This window comes from Panthera tigris, chromosome C1 (assembly GCF_018350195.1).
Source record: "Panthera tigris isolate Pti1 chromosome C1, P.tigris_Pti1_mat1.1, whole genome shotgun sequence".
Lineage (NCBI taxonomy): Eukaryota > Metazoa > Chordata > Mammalia > Carnivora > Felidae > Panthera > Panthera tigris.
In genome coordinates, this window is record NC_056667.1 from 17,800,633 (window position 1) to 17,819,576 (window position 18,944).

The window sequence follows — 18,944 nt, forward strand, 5'->3', positions numbered from 1 at the left end:
TAATCCCCGTGAGTCTCATCTCTGAGAATCCAAACCAGCGTGGAAAGTTCCTTCTCGTGATGAGGATGAAAAGCACTAGGTTTGAGCTCCAGCTAAGTCATGGCTTCCGCGGGGATGCCCCTCCCCGAGTCCCTTCTCTCTGGGCCTCGGTTATCTTATCGCAGGGCTCATCTGAGAGGGAAATGGGACAAAGGACGTGCCAGCCCCCTGCGGCATGAGCAAGGAGCCCTTTCCTTACGTAGGAGCAGGAGCGGCCGTGGGGGCAGAAGGGCAAGAGAGATGTTCACCGCCTCTGGTGAGCTGTCCTCTGGGAACGGCACCCCCACCCTTAAACAACTTCCTCCTGCAACCTCAGCCAGAAGGTTCCCTTTGTCTTCAGACCCTGTTTCCTTCCACCTCCCCCAGATAGCCCAGCCCCTCTGGCCTGGCCCAGAGCAATCCTGAGAAGATCAGGGTGATGTGAGCCCATGAGAAAATGCCCAGCGTGAAGCCACATCCTGGGGGCGGGGGGGGGGGGGGTCACTCACTGTAAAACATCACAACAGGACATTTCCTGGGCGCTGTGCATGTGCCAGGCACAATTAAGTACTTTATAGACATTTCGTTAATTTCACCCTTGCCACACCGCCGTGAAGTAGGTGTTATTATCTCCACCTTACAGATGAAGAAACTGAGGTTTCGAGTAGTGATTCACTTGAAGTCAGACAGCCGGTAAGTGGTCAGGCTGGAATTTGAACCCAGATGAGCTAAGTTTCCAAAGCTGTGAAGTAAGTGCACTTTGTTGTTGTGTCTGCTTCAGGGGCCACATGACCCCGTGCGTGTTCCTTACAAACCCTGCTCTCAAGACAGGGTCTGAACCCTCGTCGTCTGCCGGCAGGAAAGGCTTGTGTGTGTCCTCCCTCCCTGGGACCTGCATTCCAGGGGAGGGGGGAAGCCCCCGGCAGGGGGATGAAATTGAGATGGTGTGATTTCAGGCAGTAGCCGGGTTGGAATGAGCCCCGGGCCGCGCCCCTCCCTCGTGCCACCTCGGCCTTGGCAGAGTGCAGGTTGTTCTGGTTCTGCCCAGCCTGCTATGAGGCGTCCTTCCCAGACTCAGTTTCTCAGGATAGGGGAACCACAGAGGAAGTAGAGACCTCACTCTCTGTCCAACTCGTTTACGAATCTGGCCAGGAACGGGATGGGGAACTTGGTGTCCAGCATCTTAGGAGGGGGGGGGGCGTTGGATCTCCGTGAAGCCTCCTGCGTTAACTCCCCACACTGCTTCTCCCCTCAGGGCTCTGCTTGCACATGCTCATTTGCATACGATGCATACCCAGAACTCCCCGGCTGCAGTCCTTATCATGCCGTTTTGCTCCAACCATAGCTCACCCATGGCGGGGGCCCCGTGTCCCTCTTTCCTTTGGTTCTTTCAAGGGCACTCACCTGCGGCCGGGCTGCATAGTGTGCAGCATGGTCGGGTGTGGGAGTGACAGCCAGTGATGGGAGGTAGGGCGGGGACAGGGAGGAAGCCCCAGGCCCGCCTTGTTCTCCGCTCAGGCCTCCCACTGCACGGTCAGGGCCAGGTCTCTGAAGAGAGAGTCCAGTTCTGTGGGCTGCTTCAGGTCTGATGCCTGAGGGGCCGGGCTCTGGGCCTCAGTCTCAGATACAGGCTCCTCGTCCTTGGGACACACGAGGGACTCCAGCAGGCCCCAGGGACTTGGTTCCTGGTCTGTGGGGGAACAGGGGAGGGAAGGAGTGTTCAAAGGGAGGGATACAGGGTGGCCCTCGATCTGGACAGAGGAGAGGAGGGGGAGTTGGCCCTTCAGGTACGACGGTGTCCCTAGTTCCCCTCTGTGTAGCACACAGGGGACAGGTACTCTGTCCGTGTGAACTCCCAGATGCTGGTGGAAGGAATTTGCTTCCTGGGGGTCCCCCATATCCAAGGAGGTCACCCCTTGCAGAGAAAGGCCATCGGGGATATACCTTCCAGCTGGTGCCTCTTTCTGGAGCTGACCTTTAGGCCCGAGGTGTTTGGGACTAGAGAGTGTCACAGGTGGGGAGTCTTTGCCAGAACCTTCTACACACATCCCATAGGAAGAAGGCCAGCCGTCTGGAGTGGTCTGAGGAGTGTAGGAGAGAGGCTGGACCTCAGAGATGGCCTGTGCCGTGTATGATGGAGGTTTAGCTTCGGGGGTTACTTGAGGTGCATAGGGTGGGGGCCTAACTTCCGGGGAAGCCTGGGGCGCACAGGACAGTGGGGAGAGTGCCTGGTGAGGCGGCACTCCAGAGGGCCGGAGGACGGAAATGTCTGGCTGCCCGAGGTAGGTGATCTCAGACAGGCTGTGCAGTGCTGGGGCTCCCGGGGGCTCCCTGGGCCCGGAGACCTTGACTTGAGAGTACTGGACGGGCTGGGCCAGACTGCTGGGGCTGCTCAGGTCGAAGACAGGGATCAGCACGTGCTCCTGGATGAACCGCAGAGGCTGGAAGGTCAGGACTCGCTGGACGTTCTGTGCAGGGACGACAACAGTCTACCCGTTAGGGCACGTTCGCAGCTCCCTGAGGGTGCCGCGGATAGTTGGGGTCCTCCAAGGAGAGGCAGAGGGGATGGGGTAGACCACCTGGGGCACTTTTCAAAATGCACGTGCCGCACACCCCCTTGGCTTTCCAGAGATTTCTCTGAATGCTGGGCCTCTGTGAAGGGACAGGGCTCCCAGTTGAGGCTTTAGTTGAGGGCCACTTCTAAAGTCTAGGCTATCTGAAGGAAAGAGAGCGGGGCTGTGCTTTCTCGAGGAAGGAGGTAACTCACATTGGGGGTTACCTTGGGGGTATGCTCTCGAGGTGGTGGCCCATACTGTTCATCACTCACGAGTCCCCAAGGGCCTGATATAGGGGGCCGGGTGCAAAAGGATGGGGGAGAAGGGGAGGCAGGGGAGTTCTACAGGAAACGGCTCATCTGGGCTTTGACATTGCGAAATGCCCTCAACTCCTCTGTCCCTCGCATAAACGAGAGCCGGCTCCTAGAGCCCCAGACCCGTCAGGTAGGGCCTCTGCAGCAGGCCCTGTGGCTTTAACAGACAGCCGGCGCTGGCCGCCATATTGGGGCGTGACTTGGGAGGCTTACATAGGCCCTAGAAGCCCTGGCTACACTGGCCCGGATTCCAGGGAGGCCCATTTTGACAGGACGTGAGCTCCAGGGCTCCCCAGAGTGCCCACCCGCTGTCAGCCCCTTGTAGCTGCCTGCTCTCCTAGGTTACCTGCCTGGACGTGGATGCTTTCAAGTCACGTGGGTTTTCTTTACCAAGCCCACTGTCCCCCCCCGTCGCCAACCTTTCTCCAATACACCCTGCTGGGCCACGTCTTTGTCAGCTTTAGGTTGGAGAAGAGAAAGGAAGTCTAATTTTCTGCACTATGTGCTTCTCCCTCCCCTTCAGGGAGAGCCAGGGGTCCCTGGGCCCATGCCCCTGCTGCTTTGGGGTCCCCCCTGGACCCCTCCTTCCGGCCCCAGGCGCAACTGCTCACCAGGGAGTTGGGAGGTGGAGGTGGCTTGGTGACATATCTGTAGCTCAGGTAGCAGAGCCCTGCGACGAGGAAGCCCATGGAGAACAGGAAGGCGCCCGAGAAGGAGTATGTCCACGTCCGATCTGGGGGGGCAGGGGCAAAGGGGCCAGAGCAGGAAGACTGAGGCTGGGATCTGGTCTGGGCCGGATCCCATGTGGACACTGCAGGCTGGGTGCTTTCCCTGCCCTGCCCTCTTGGGCCAGGCTTGGGAAGGTCTCTCCTACTCCCAACGTGTGCAGGGCGGGGTCAAGAGCACAAGAAGGGGGCCACATACTAGATGCCTAAGTATCCAGAATTTATAAATCATTCTGACACTAAGTAAAATATGTTGTATGCTCCCACCCCGACGAATATATTTTTCATAACAACCTGACTCAATGCAGAGCCTGCTTGGGATTTTCCCTCTCTCTCTCTCTCTCTCTCTCTCTCTCCCCCCCTCTCTCTCTCAAATAAAAAATAAATTAAAAAAATACATAACAACCTGGAAGGCTAGGTTTGAATTTTGGATTCTTAGATTCCTTGGGAGTCCCCGTGCTGAAATGTGGGGGTGCAGGGAGAGCCTGCCACAGGCCCCTGACCCACCCTGGCTCTATCCCTCTCTGGCAGCGGCCTTGTGTACACGGATGTGGACTCCCCAGCCCACACAGCCAAGCTCATCCGTGTGCCCCCCCCCAAACAAATAGCCACAAACAAACGGCCATCCTTTGGGCTAAGGGTCTGCACATCAACAGTGTCTCCTCTTGGGAGGAAGGACGCAAGGAACAGATCCGCTAGACTGGACGCTCAGGGCATTTGTACAGGGAATTTTGGGGTCCCAGGTACTCAGAGTGTGGTCTAGGAGGTCACAGGCTCCGGGGGAGAATCTGTGCATTTGGACCTAAGGACTCTTCACCTTGTGGGGAGGGTCATGGCCAGAGTATGACCGGAGCAGAGCCTTCTAAAGTGACCTCTGTTGCCTGGGTCTGAGGACAGCCCTACCTCCCTAGCAGGGCGCTGGGGGCAGAGGCAGAGGGGGTTGTGCGGGGGGGGGGGGGGGGGGTGGCAATGGGAGGGGCCTGTCCTCTGTGCCTCCCTACAAAGGTAATGGGCTGGGTGTTTGGGAAGCTCTTGCTCAGGAGGGAGCCCGCGAGGGCACCGCCCTTTCTAAAAGGGAAAGAGAAGGACGACTAAGGGCTTTAATGTAGAGCCTTCTCCCAGTGGTCCCACATCTTTGAGACTGATGCTGCCAGTTCTTGGCCTGACACACTTCCTGTCACCAGCCCAGGTGGGACCGGTAGGGGGCGTGGTAAGAAAGCAATAGTTGGGGTTTTGCGAAAACTGGTGATTTGTGTTCTCCAGGGGTTTTGATCCTCCAGGCCACCCTCCTTCCATTCCCCCATGTGGTGGGATGCTGATTGCCAGCTGTCAGTGACCTTGACAATTGCTGTGAACCCTGGGAATCTCTGGAGCCTCCATTTCTAGCCCACTTCTCGCCCTTCCCCAGCTCTGACTGTTGACCTCTCTGGGTCAGCTTCCCACCTCAGTGATAACCCTGTCCCCTGTCACACGGTATTCCTCTTGGTGCTCTGGAATGTGGGGTGTTAGAGGTCTGGCTCAGCCACTGACATGCTGAGAATCCTTCTCTCTGCTGCATGACCCTCTCTGGTCTACTATTTATTTTTATTTTTATTAAAAAACTTTTTTTTCACACTTACTCATTTTTGAGAGACAGAGCATGAGTAGGGGAGGGGCAGAGAGAGAGGGAGACACAGAATCCAGAGCCGGCTCCAGGCTCTGAGCTGTCAGCACAGAGCCTGATGTGGGGCTCGAACTCACGGACTGTGAGATCATGACCTGAGCTGAAGTCGGATGCTTAACTGACTGAGCCACCCAGGAGCCCCTCTGGTCTACTATTTATTAAGAATAGGAGCCAGTAATTACTGAACTCTTACTATATGCACGGTGTGGGTGCTCTGCCTATGACATCCTACCAAACATTGAGGGCCAGAGATGCTCCTTTCTTAGGGATAATGAAGCTGAGTCTCAGAAAGCCTAAGTGACTTGGCCAAGGTCACACAGCTGCTCGGTGGAGAACCAGGATTGTCATGTTCAACTACAAAGCTCTCCTCATAGGCACTACACAAGGATGCCTTAGTTTCCCCATCTGTAAAAATTGGATATGGGGTGAAATGACCCCTAGAGTCCTTTCCAGCATCAAGATGCTCACATGTTGCTCTGTGACCCTCCCAGACATCCTGAGAAGTAAAGTGGAAATTCTGGACTCTGGGATAAGACAGACTGCATGATACGGGGTCAAGGGCAGGACATATCACTCTGAAATGGAAATAAGAGACATAAATGTGCAGTAGAGAGGCCTAGCCAAAAACAAAATTGCAAAGTGCTGGTTAGAGCCCAGGCTTCAAGATTAGATGAACTGACCAGCTGTGCAGTTGCTGGTAAGTTTCTTAGCCTCTCTGAGCCAGAGTTCCGCCTCTGTGAAATGGGGATGAGGCTACCCAACCCACAAGATTGTTATAAAGATTAAATGGGATAATGCATGTAAAGCATTTCACATAGTGCTTGGCAATGGAGTGGGTACTTAATAAATGGCGGGAATTGTTGTTAATATACTTAATTTTGAAGGATAAGGTGACTTCTAGATGTCAGGAAGAAATAGCCAATAAGAAGTGTGACTTGTGTAAAAGTATCTACGGTCTTAGAAAAAAAATAAAAGGTATCACATCATGAGCTAGACCGTGTAAGGACAAGCCAATAGAAGGATAAGGGTAGAGGGGGCTGCACATTGGCAGAAAGTGGGGTGGGGCAGGGGTGGGCCAGGAATGCGGGTCATTTGTCTAGTCCATCCAGGGGAAAGAGTCACAAATCATATACATGCTCCCAGCTTGGTGCCTGTACAGTCGGTTTCCTTTTCTAGCTTTGCTCTTGCCAAGTTCTATTCTGGTGTCCCCGTGGCCCTTCCCCAGGAAAGGCTTGCCCCGCGCAAGTGGCCAGTGCTGGCCTTTCGACCAGGCATCTTTTCCCCCGAAAATTAATGCACTGGGACTTGGGTGGAGACAATCAGTCTCTTGTGCATTCTTGGGGCGACTGGTGAGTTGAGTTTCTGAACAACACCGGGGAGGAGAGCTTCCCCGAGGATGATTCTACCGAGCTACAGGCATGCCCTACGGCCCAGCCTCTGGCAGCTGCCTCGCCTCCTCATTAGCACAGAAATCACCTACTGACATCATGAATCTGAACCTGATGACTAAGGAGGAGACTCTTTTTCCAAATCCATCCGACCCACTCCTATCACTTTCATCTTCTCAACTTGCACCATCTCCCTGAGCCAATGACTCAAAACGATTTCTATAGTAGCGTGGTGATGAGAACATGGTCTCCTGAATTCAGCCTTGTTCTATCCCTCACCGCCTGTGTGCCCTTGTGCAGGTTACTTAACCACTCTGAACTTTAGTGTCTTCAGTAAGACAGGGTGATAATCGTACCTGTCTCAGAGGTAGCTCATGAGGATTGTGGTTAGGGGTTCCTGGTCCCTGGCTAGCACTGCAGAATAGCTAGTTCTTGGGGCGCCTGGGTGGCTCAGTCGGTTGAACGTCCGACTTCAGCTCAGGTCATGATCTCACGGTTGGTGGGTTCGAGCCCTGCATCGGGCTCTGTGCTGACAGCTCAGAGCCTGGAGCCTGCTTCGGATTCTGTGTCTCCTTCTCTTTGCCCCTTCCTCACTTGTGCTCTGTCTCTCTCTGTCTTTCAAAAAAAAAAAAAAATTAAAAAAGAAAAGAAATGCTAGATCTTATCACTGTTACTGTTCTTTGACTTTGGAAGATACTGAGGGAACTTTTAATCATCTCTGCTTTCCCTTCTGGAGATTATTTCCCAGTATATCTCACCTGGGTTAATATTAAGGTGGATTTGCCAGGGTGTATACAAAGCTGGTCAGAGAGAGGATAGCCAGCAGGTTGGAGGGTAGGGATTAAACACGTTTAATAACAGCCCATCAGCTAACTCAATGATGGATAAACAAACACTGACTTTGGCAATACGCTAATAATCCTTCTGTAGTTTTTGGTGTGCCACCAGACCTCACCTTGGTTAGAGGGAAGAAAGCACAGAGTCAAGACTCGAATTCAGGAGTCCCACCTCCCTCTGGCTCCAGTTGAACTTACCTGGCAAGGTCTTCACTCGGCACGTGTAGGGCTCGCTCTTTCTGACCAAGGCTGGAACAAAAATCCTGACGGTTCCAAGGAACTCTGTGTCGGGGGTCAGGCCAATGAACTCGTATTCCCTCTGCTTGCCTCCAAGGTGCTGAATTTGATAGAGAACTCAGAGTGACTCCTTTTACACACTAGTCTCCGTATGGGGCCCAAGCAAGCCTGTGCACCCCTCTGCCTGGGTTACTGCACTCAGTATGGTCCACCAGCTACCCACACCAAAAGCTGGTGGTTGGTCTGCAATGCTCCATTCCTATTCCCCTACCCTCTGCTTTATCTGCAAACCCAATCGGTCACCGAGCAACACGTGCTTTCACTAGAACAGGATCTGGCCCATGAAGCACTCTCTTTAGGCTAGTTGCTGTTACCATCACCACCTCCACCAACATCACCATTATCTCCCCTTCTCCTAGTTTTTCTCCTCCTCCCCTTCCTCCTTCTTTGTCAAGTATCAAAAACCCTTGAATATCCGTCCCTCTCTTGCCTTCCTCATTGCTTCTGCCTTAATTGGGCCTCAAAAGCTAAGAATTTTCTTCTTCGTTCTTTGCCTTTCAGCTACACCTTCCCCTTTGCAGGCATGTGGAAGCCAGGGTTTAGGGTTATTTTTATTTTTATTTTTGGAGGGGCGTGTAAGTGTGTGAAGGAGTATACAAACGGATTTTACAACTCACTGTTTTGTGCAACTCATACGGTTGAAATTGCACACGTTAAATATCGTGTGATACAAGTCCAGCAAGTTGCCAAGGCCCAAGATTCCTCCTTCCCCAGATTTTTTTACTGCCTCCGGCCTGCTTCAGGCCCCACTGTTTCCAGCCCCTACCGTTGCAATAGCCCATAACTTTCTACCCTGATCTCTCATTCACTTTTTTTTTAATCTTTTTTTTTTTTTTTTAACGTTTATTTATTTTTGAGACAGAGAGAGACACAGCATGAACAGGGGAGGGTCAGAGAGAGAGGGAGACACAGAATCCGAAGCAGGCTCCAGGCTCTGAGCTGTCAGCACCGAGCCCGACGCGGGCTGTACTCACAGACCGGGAGACATGACCTGAGCCGAAGTCGGACGCTTAACCGACTGAGCCACCCAGGCGCCGCATCTCATTCACTTTCATATTCGATCTCTCTTCTTTTTGCCCCCAGTAATTTATAGCTTCTTTGGACTGACCCTCCCTAAAGCATCAACTGTAAACTCTGGCCAAAATAAAAACCACCTGTAGGCATTAGAGAGTAAGCAAAAGCAGGCAGATACTGGAGAAAGCAGAAAGGGAAAGGCATTAGGTGGATTTCTCATTTTTTAAAATGTCTTTTAGCTTGCGGTGTGGTTTAAACCTAAATAGGAACCTTGTAATCTTACTGGTTTGAATAATAATAAGAGAGAGTTCTGGGCAGTCAGTACAGCTAACAGTGAGGGGAGAGACCGCAGAAAGGACTGGTCCATAGAGAGGCAGGAGGCCCAAGTTCTGAGTGTAAACCTGGCCCAAATCCCCGGCTGGCCCCTAAAGTGAGTAGGATAAACGCCACGCAGTCCAGGTAAAGGTCAAAGAATGGGACTGACATTTTGGAGTTTGAAGCCTAGCCAAGTTACCTGCCTGCTAAAATAAAACAGAACAAGTCAATTACTCTTTGGAAGAAAAGAACAGAATCCAGAGCCCCCCCCCCCCCCCCCCCCAGTATACCATTCACAACATCCAGGATACATTCTAAAATTGTTAGACAGGCAGAGTAAGAGAAAACGTGATCCATACTCAGGAGAAAAGACAATCAGTGGTGACCTCCTCCAAGATGACTCAAATGTGGCATTAACAGGCAATGATTTTCAAGCAGCTAGTAGAAATACGCTCAAGGAAGTGAAAGAAAATGTGCTAAAACTGAGTGACTAGGAAGTCTCACCAGAATAGGAACTATGAAAATTGGAAACTTTAGAACTGAAAAATACAATATTTGAAATAAGAATCACACTTGAGTGTTCTTAATAGCAGATGGGAGGTGACAAAAGAGAGAACTCAAAAACAGATCAACAGGATAAGGAGAATTAGCGTGATGGTCACACAACTTTTTGCATGTATTAAAAGCCATTGAGTTGTACACTTTAAAAGGAATGATTTTATGGTATGTGAATTATATCTCAAGGAAAAGGGCCAGGATGGTCAGAATGCTGTCTTCAAGAGATGTACTTTAAATATGAGACAGTGAAATTGACAATAAATGGAGGTAAAAGGATATACGAGGGAGATTAAGTATAAGAAAGCTGGCGAGGCTCTATGAGTAACAGGTGAAGAAGACTTCAATACAAAGAATAATACTGGGGAGAAAAGGACATTTCATAATGATAAAAGGGTCAGTTTAGGCCCCGATGAGGCCGTAACGATCAGAACTGTGTATGTGTTTGATAACGGAGTTTCATGCACACAATGCCTGGCCAGATTGCACAGAGTTAAAGGGAAAATAGACAAATCCAGTCTTAGGTGGAGGTTTTATTTTTTTGTTTATTAAAAAAAATATTTTTGGAGCTCCTGGGTGGCTCAGTCGGTTAAGTGGCCGACTTCGGCTCAGGTCATGATCTCGCGGTCCGTGAGTTCGAGCCCCACGTCGGGCTCTGTGCTGACGGCTCGGAGCCTGGATCCTGTTTCAGATTCTGTGTCTCCCTCTCTCTGACCCTCCCCTGTTCATGCTCTGTCTCTCTCTGTCTCAAAAAGTAAATAAACGTTAAAAAAAAAAATTAAAAAAAAATTTTTTTAAATCTTTATTTATTTTTGACAGAGAGAGAGAGACAGACAGACAGACAGAGCATGAGCAGGGGAGGAACAGAGAGGGAGGGAGACACAGAATCCAAAACAGGCCCTAGGCTCTGAACTGTCAGCACAGAGCCCGACGCAGGGCTCGAACTTACAAACCACGAAAGCCTGACCTGAGCCAAAGTTGGATGCTTAACTCACTGAGCCACCCAGGCACCCCTGGGTGGAGATTTGAATACTCTCAGCAATTAAAAGAACAGTAGACCTTCCCCAATCAGGAAAGACATACAGCATGTAACACTACCAGCCACCTTTATCTGATATATTTATAGAGCGCTCTATCAAGCAATGGTAAGATAGACATTCTTTTCAAGCACACATGGATCACTCACCCAGATGGGCCATATGCTGAGCCAGAAAACAAGTTTCCATACATTTAAAAGGACCGCAAACACACAGAGTATGTTCTCTGGCCACAAACTGAATTAAGTTGTAAGTAAGATATTCAGTAAAAACCCAAATATCTCCCCACAAGGAGTGTGAGAAGGACTCTTCCTGCTCAGTAATCTCTAACTGCTCCCCTGACTGTGGAAATAAATAGAACTTCTCTGTCCACCACCCAGGTTTACCTCCCGTGGCTCGTCTACCTCAGTGGTTGTCCCACTTAAGGGTGGGGAAGAAGCCCTTGGGTTGTTCACTGAAAATTCAGATCCCAGACAGGCAAGTGCAGAATTTCAGTGAGTAGATTGGAAGGAGGCTGCATTTTAAATAAATACTGCAGGAGAGTCTGATGCCATCGATTGGGGGCCACGTTTTGAGAAACAGCCCCCGCGCTCCAGCCAAACCGGGCAATTTGGTGCTTGTCGGTAGGGCTTTAAGTTTTCTTGCTTCTGTCTCCGGTCATGGTGGGGCAGCCTAGGCCAGTGAAGGGAAAATGTGGGCTCTGAACGGAGCTGGATAGGAATCTTGACTATGCTATTATTTGCTGAACAATCTTGAGCGAGTGCCTGAACCTCTCTGAGCCTCTGTTTTCTCGTTCAGAAAATGGAGATAATAGCACCTACCTCCTAAGGTTATGGTAAAGACTAAGGGATATCAGAAGCATGTATTCCTTGGCACATCTCAGAAATTGGCATTGGCACCGGAAAGTTCTGGGAGTTTTTCCAGAACTCTTTGAGCTGCCATTTCCCCCCTCCCCTCCCCACCCCTGCTCCACCACACACGATACCCTTATTTTCCTCTTTCTAGAACTATCTGAATTCTTATTTTTGCTTCTTCTTCATCTACTAGGTTATAAACATCTTGGGTGCAACAATAGTCATTCAATGGAATCATGGACTCGTGGCACCTGCTGGGAGAAAATACCACGTGTTTCCTGGATATAAAAGAAATACCTTGTATACGATTTGACCCTTTATACCCTTGCTTTCCACCTTTCCTTGTCAGTGATCTTAAGACACTGCCTGTATCCAGTTACTGAAAATAGAGGAGAACCAGCAAAAAGAACTGCAGCAGTGGAAATAGATTCCAGCATTTTCTAAAGCGGACACGTGAAGATGTTAATAGAGGTTGTTCTCCAGGATGTTATAAGGCATTAGGCAAAAGATAAAGTTAAAAAAAAAATCATGCAAAGTAAAAAGAGCTTCTCTGGTCAAGAAATTTGAGAGAAGTTGTATTCAATGAATTAAAACTGAAGACTTGGCTTTGCAGGACTTGTCAGAGACTTTAGTGCTATTGTGTATGTGGTCTACAAGAAGGAGGGCTGTGTTTCAGAGAATGCTAAAAAATACGTATATATAGAAAACACATCTCCTTTCTACTTAAAGCGATGCAGATCTAATTGAGAGGGAAATGAGTTTCCAAGGCAGGGAAGGACCAGGGAGACATATACACTTACCATCTGGTAGGTGTGGTTGACCTGGAGCTCTAAGTGGTAGGACAGGTCAGGGAAGACGTCCTCCAGGGTTAGCCGGTGGCCATCCCTTGTGTGGATAGGCGTGGTGGTGGGATGGACAATCATCTGGATGGATCTCACCTTGGGGATACAGGTCACATTGGGTGGTTTGATGGTAGCTAGAAGGGGGAGAAGGAAACGCAAAAAAGAAAGGGCTAGAACCAGCCAGTAGTGTCTGAGACTGCCCCGGACCCTGGGACGGGACTGACTGCTTCCCTTCTCCTCCCACCCCAACCCCAGCTATGCTCTGAAAGCATCAGCTACACAAACTCATGAGAAGACAAAAGTTTTGCAAGCAACTGGTGTTTGGGGTTGAGGTTGGCAAAAGGGTGCCCAGGGGTGAGTGGGAAGAACCCAGGGAGAGGGGCAGTGGCCCCCTAGATTCACCATGACCTTACCCCTGCCTTCTCAATCCCCACCTCGAGTCTGACCAGAGCACCCTTCCCCAAGTCTATCGGCTATGACAGCTTTGGGGACTGATGGCTCAACTACATAACCTAAATAATGTTTGGGGGGCCTCAAACTATTGATTCGGCCTCAAAGGCCAGACCTAAGACTTCAATCTCGTTCAAGACAAAATTTTCCCAATAACCAATTAACCCTTAGGGGTTTACAGACCTCTTTAAGAATTTGATGAACGCTATGGAACTTCTCTTCCCCAAAATGTACCTACAGATACGAATATTTTCCGCTCGATTTTAGGGATTCATGAACCCTACTCCTCCTGAAGCTAACTTATAAAAATCCCTCAAGGGTCCATTGACCCACCAAGATCAAAAACATCTGAACTAGAAGAATGTGAACTTCAGTTTTGTTTATAAAAAACTGAGTTAAAAATCCTCAAAAAGGGAAGGAGGGAAGTAAATGAAGACTACCTCCATCGAATAGATCATTTTGCAGCCATGAGATGTCCACGTCGTGGAAAAATGCTTAACAACACGGGCAAACGTTCCTGATAGCATTCTATGAAAACACCTACCAACCAGGTTATGAAAGAGTAGAAAGGGTCCCTAGCAACTATGTTTATGTTTAAGTGTTCAGATTCTTTTGGGCTACTTTCATTTTTGTTTGTGGATTTCTATATTTTCCAGATTTTCTGCAGTAAATACGTATTAATTGGACAAGCCAAGAAAAAATAACTTGTTTAATTTTACTTTTTAATTTTCTTGGACAGCCACACGGCTGTTAAGTCCGTAAGTGAACATCCCCACCTGCTTAACTTGTGTGGGGAGTTTGGCAACTCCTACTCCATTCATTCATTCATTCATTCATTCATCAGTTATGTATTAATTCCCATGTGCCAGGCCCTATGCGAAGGACCGAGAATACAGGGGATTCCACGCCTCCACATGGAGTCCGTGTTTCACTGGGGAAGGCAGATGCTATACACGTAAGCAAATGGTGACATGAGCTGTCGAGACAATGAACAGTTGACTGTGGCAGAGAATGACAGGTGGCGATGTAGTGAAATGAGGTCACTGGGGCCGTGAGCGGGGACGCCCACTTAGGAGGTGATATTGAGGCAGAGACCAAGACCGAGGACCGGAAAAGAGTCCAGGCCAGAGTAGGGCGCTGAGTTAGGAGGCCTTGGGTGTAGTCAAGAGGCGAGGTGAAGGCGACTGACCTTGGGAGGTCGGGATGGAGCTGGAGGAAGATGAACAGTGCACATGGGATGCTCTGTAGTTGCGGCTACCTTCCTTAAAAGCCATGTCTCTAACGGCCCCCCAGAGCCCTCCTGGGCCGTTCCCCTCCCCTTCCCTGCAGTGAGGGGCGCCCACTCACTGTGATACAGGGAGCTGAACCGGTCGGTCATCTTGGTGGCCGACGGGCCTCCAGCGCTGATCGCAGTTACGCGGGCATAGTAGTGCTCCGTGGGGTTGCCCGTCTCCAAGGTCAGGTTGCAGGATTTCCGGGTGATCCGTTGGCAGCCCTCCTTTGCCAGCCACTCTCTCTCTCCGTACCTGGAGGCGAGGGAGGGACCGGAGCACACGTTCAATGAGCGGGCCTGGCACTGGGCCCGTGGTTTATTAATAATGATAACGATATCTAGTATTTACTTCGCGTATTCTGTGTCCCAGGCCCCTTATGCGGATGATCTGTGAGTCCTCACGGTGATCCCGTGAGGTTCACATATCATTCTCCCGCCTTTTCGAATAAGGAAGCTGAGGCTTAAAGAGGCAATATCTGGGCAGGTGTTTGGAGCTTACGCTTGGGGAGCCGGGATTTGAACTCAGCCAGCCTGAGTTCATATTCTGGGCTCGTTGTCACCAACAACCTTTGAGGAAGGCACTGTTATCCCCGTTTGACAGATGAGGGATCTGAGGGGCAGAGAGGGGAAGTGGCTTGCCATGGGATAAAGTGGCAGGACCAGCAACGGAACCCGGGTTTGCAGACCCCTGAGCCCACGTCAACCTCCTCCCCTGCATGGGAAGGGAGACGGGCAGGAATGAGGGCACGGCCTCGAGGGGGTGGGCATGACTTTCTGTTGAGCTAGTCTCACTATAAAGGTTATAAAGGCGAGAGCCGGCCAGTCTGACCCCGGAGCCTGGAATTTTAACCATCACCGTATCCTCCCTTTGCAAAAGAAACCACAAAGCAGCAAAGCTCTATCTGGCAGGCGGTGGTGCAGGCTGTATAACACCGGGTGGGGGTGTGGGGACATACCGCACAGGGGGATTTTCTCGGAAGGGTCGGTTTCAGAGCAGAATCAAAAGAGGTCATGTGGAGAGGGAAGCCTACTTTTTATACTCAACACTGTAGACCGTGTCTGGGGCGCTCTCCGGCCTGCTGTCCCACGTCAGGATGTTTTCGAAGTTGCTGGACTGGAATTTTACGTGTTGAAGAAGATCCGAGGTGTCCTCAGCCACGTGAGCTGCAGGAAGCGGGGGAGCAGCGTGAGGAGATGGGCACGAGGACCCTGCCTCCAGCCTCCCAACAAGCCGTCCAATGAGGGGTCCTACTCACCAGAGACTCTGCAACGGACCATCACCACTCTCCTTCACTTCTTTTTCTATTCTTTACTGAGCTACTTTTATTGTTGTTATTATTATTTATGATTATATTCAGTATTCATTATATATTATTATATTTACTATTTTCATTCTTCACATCCCATAAAATTCGCCGTTTTATTTTATTAAAAAATTTTTTTAATGTTTATTTATTTTCGAGACAATGCGAGAGACAGAGTGCAAGCCCCGGAGGGGCAGACAGAGGGAGACACAGAATCCGAAGCGGGCTCCAGGCTCCGAGCCGTCAGCCCAGAGCCCGATGAGAAGGGGCTCTATCTCACGAACTGTGACATCATGACCTGAGCCGAAATCAAGAGTCAGTCGCTTAACTGCCTGAGCCACCCAGGCGCCCCTCAGACAGGTTTCTTTGCTCAGGGTCACAGTTAGTATATGACAGAGCCTGCAGGACTCATCAGAGTGCTAGACTGGTCATGGGGGGATACAGGAGGGCAAGGAGGGGACAGCAAAGGGCCAGAGCCCCAAGAAGAGGACCAGGGAGGGACCACTGCCCCTGAAGCAATTTTTACTATAAATGAGAGCCTTCACTTCCAAAGCTCTTCTCTCAGCCCTCCACGCTTGGTCTGTGGAAAGGAAGAGGGGCGCAGGAAAATGGCAGCCGGAACTGACAGCTGGCTCTGAGCGTGCTCAGAAGGGCCTGGTTGGCTGGGGTGGGAAATAAACAGGTGCGGACCCACTTGCGCCAAGGCCTTGGGGCCTTGTGTACATATGTGTCTTTGATGTGTGTGTGGCTCCACCCACCCTGGACGTGACCATGACCACAACAGGCCCAAGGAGTGGGTTGTTATTTAGTCCCCACTCTGAGTCTACATACGATATTTCTGCAAGAGGGGTTCATGGGCTTAGGAGGCACCTGAGAGGGTGGGAAAGAGGGTTAGGACAAACCTGACCCTGCTGTGCATCCACTGGCAAGGTCTAAGGACGCATTTCTCTTTGAACCTGGGTTGGTCAGTTCCAGCAGCTATAGAGATCTTTGTGTTCCAGTTTTCTTGGAGCTCTCAGAACAAGGCCTAGGGGTCTGGGGGTGCAGGGGGGTGTCTTACTGCTTCTAGCCAATGTGGTGGCTATGCTATTGGGCTGACATCTTGTTTGGATCTGAGTCTGGGCAGAATTGGGGTCTGTTCTGGAGGGAGTGAGCGATCCCGGATTCAGGGCTGGGTCTTAAGTTGAGGGAGGGAGTCCAATTTGAAGTCAGAACTGAATGGTGGCTTCTGGTGGGGTGGTAAAGGTAGGGCGAGGTGGTAAAGGAGAGGGCGAGGGTGGATATGAGAGAAGGTCAGGGTCTGTCTGGGGTGTCTAAGCCACCCCTCGTTAGGGGCTACAGTGGAAAGGTTGCTGGCTGGGGTCAGTATGCTGGTGGGCTAGCTGGGTTGGGGGGGAGCCTGGTGGCTGAGGCTGAGACTTGCTTGGGAGGTGAGGGGGGCCCAGGCTGGGAGGAGGTTGGCACCGTTTTTCAGGAGGGAACTGAAGTTGGCTTCCAGAAATGAGGTGGATGGACCTTGGCTGCATTCTTCTTTTAGGGGGGATTGAGGGCTAACAGGAGCTCTCCTCTCCTCCTACCTCACTCACTTCTTTTTCTCCTCAACTCCATCATGCGTTCCCCAACCTGTGTTGTGTCTGCACTTCCTGGGTGAAAGTCTACATTGTGAAATCCTGGACACCCATGTGTTGTCTAGAAACTGACAGACCGGTAGCCTCTGGAAAAGGAAGTTCCCACGTTTGCTTGGAAAAACAATTTTATGTCAACAAGTCAGAAGCTAAGGAAAAATGAACAAACAAAAACAATTCAAAATATTCTGGAATCAGCCTCAGAATGCTAGGGCAGAGGAGACCTGGGTCCCAGAGAACCTTCTTGGCTCTGAACAACTCCTAAGACTGTTTCCCTTCGGTCCCCATCTGAAAGGGTCAGGAGCTTGTAAGACTTCCAATCAGAATGGAGTCTTCGGGGGAGGTGACAAGTCTTCCTCACTCATCAAGGGCGCAGCGTGTCGGGAATACCCGTCTCGATGCCGGAGTTGGACAGACTGGGGGGCCCAGGCGGCAGCCGGAAGCACTGTGGATCCCACCGGCTTACGCAGGGGACAGGGACAGCAGCAGAGGGGGCTGGGAAGCCCCGGCTCTTTATGGGCTTTATCCTGCACTTGAGCCAGAAAGGACCCTGCAGGGACCCTCCCTCCCGCTCTTCAGTCAGCACTATGCATTCACTTCCTGGGAAAGTTCCCTGAATTGTACTACCCCTCTCCTGGAGCAGAGACACAATCTGGGATCTCACACATCTGTTTGAAATTTCTCTCTAGCGGTAAATCAAGAAACCGATTTTATTGGGTTTGGAAACCATGCCTTCTAGTTCTGTTTTCAAAGGGTGTTTTAAGACCCGTTAACGCGGCAGGCCTGGCTGTTGTGGGACAAAGCGCTCTCTGGGATCTAGAGTGAGGGGCCGGAAGAGCCCCCCAGCCCCAGAGGTGAGGAGGGAAACAATGGCCGCACTCAAGTTTTGTCCCTCTGTTGTTCTCCCACCTCCCCTTGTTGGGCCAGTGAAAGCCAGAAGCAGAGGAAGGGACCATACAGCTATCAGAATGATTCGAGTGGTCCAAGGAGGTCTGCCTCCCTCGGGCCAATTCTCTAACCACTGAGGTGAGGGGATCTGGCACCCCCAGTTCAGACAGCTGGCTACATCCCTGAGTTTAGAGGTTAGTTGAGTCTCCAGAAGAACCCAGGGTCTGAGGGGCCCTCGCATCCTCTCCCCAGTACCCTGAGGTTTCCCCCAGTTCTCCAGGGAAACATATCATCCAGTTCAGCCCTAGTGGAGAGGAAACAGAAACTGGCTGGGATGGGGGAAAAGACCCCAATCAACCCTCCCGGGTGTCGGGGGAGGTGGGGGGGGGTGGAATCTGACCACAGGGTGATGGGCACTCACCAGCCAGGGATCCCGCGGCCAGGATGGTCAGTAGCGTCCTCATGGGGCTGGGCTCAGGGCCCTCTTTTGGCCTCCGCTCTGGGCAGAGCACGGTTGGAAGACTGAGAGGCTTTGCCGCCTTGGCATCAGGCTCCACCCAGGTGCAGGGGTGGGGAAAGATGGGAGGGTGGGGCCAGAGCAGGGGGAACGAGGTGCAAAGGTGTCTGGTCTGTAAGCTTCAGAATTCCAGGTCCTGGGCGGGATCCGAGGGAGTTCCTTTCCTAGTTGCAGAGAACAGTAATAGCGACAGGCCAGCTTGTTTATCTGGTCTGGTGGCTGATTCAACCCAGGCTGTTCAGTGCTTTATCAGGAAGCTAAGAGACAAAAAAAAAAAAAAAAAAAAAAAAAAAAAAAGGCAAAAATAATCCATGACACGCAGCCCCATCGGGCAGCAATTTGGCACTGTGTCTCAAAAACCTGCAACATGCGGGTAACTTTTGCCCCAGAAATTTCCTTCTCAGGAATTTATCCTGAGGACAATCACTGGAGCAGACAAGGAAGGGAACAGGAAATATGTTCCAGAATGTTCCT

General features: G+C 51.0%; 1 protein-coding gene across 1 annotated transcript; it reads right to left on the reverse strand.

The window, feature by feature from the left end:
• Nucleotides 1-561: 561 nt before the first annotated feature.
• IL22RA1 (interleukin 22 receptor subunit alpha 1) lies at nt 562-18,693 on the reverse strand. Its single transcript, XM_007083680.3, has 7 exons — nt 18,375-18,693; nt 15,168-15,300; nt 14,211-14,389; nt 12,372-12,547; nt 7,698-7,836; nt 3,499-3,620; nt 562-2,486 (listed from the first exon to the last, which is right to left on the reverse strand). Exons 1-7 carry the CDS (start codon nt 18,415-18,417, stop codon nt 1,533-1,535), a joined length of 1,746 nt encoding a protein of 581 aa, XP_007083742.1. The 5' UTR covers nt 18,418-18,693; the 3' UTR covers nt 562-1,532.
• Between the last annotated feature and the right edge of the window lie 251 nt (nt 18,694-18,944).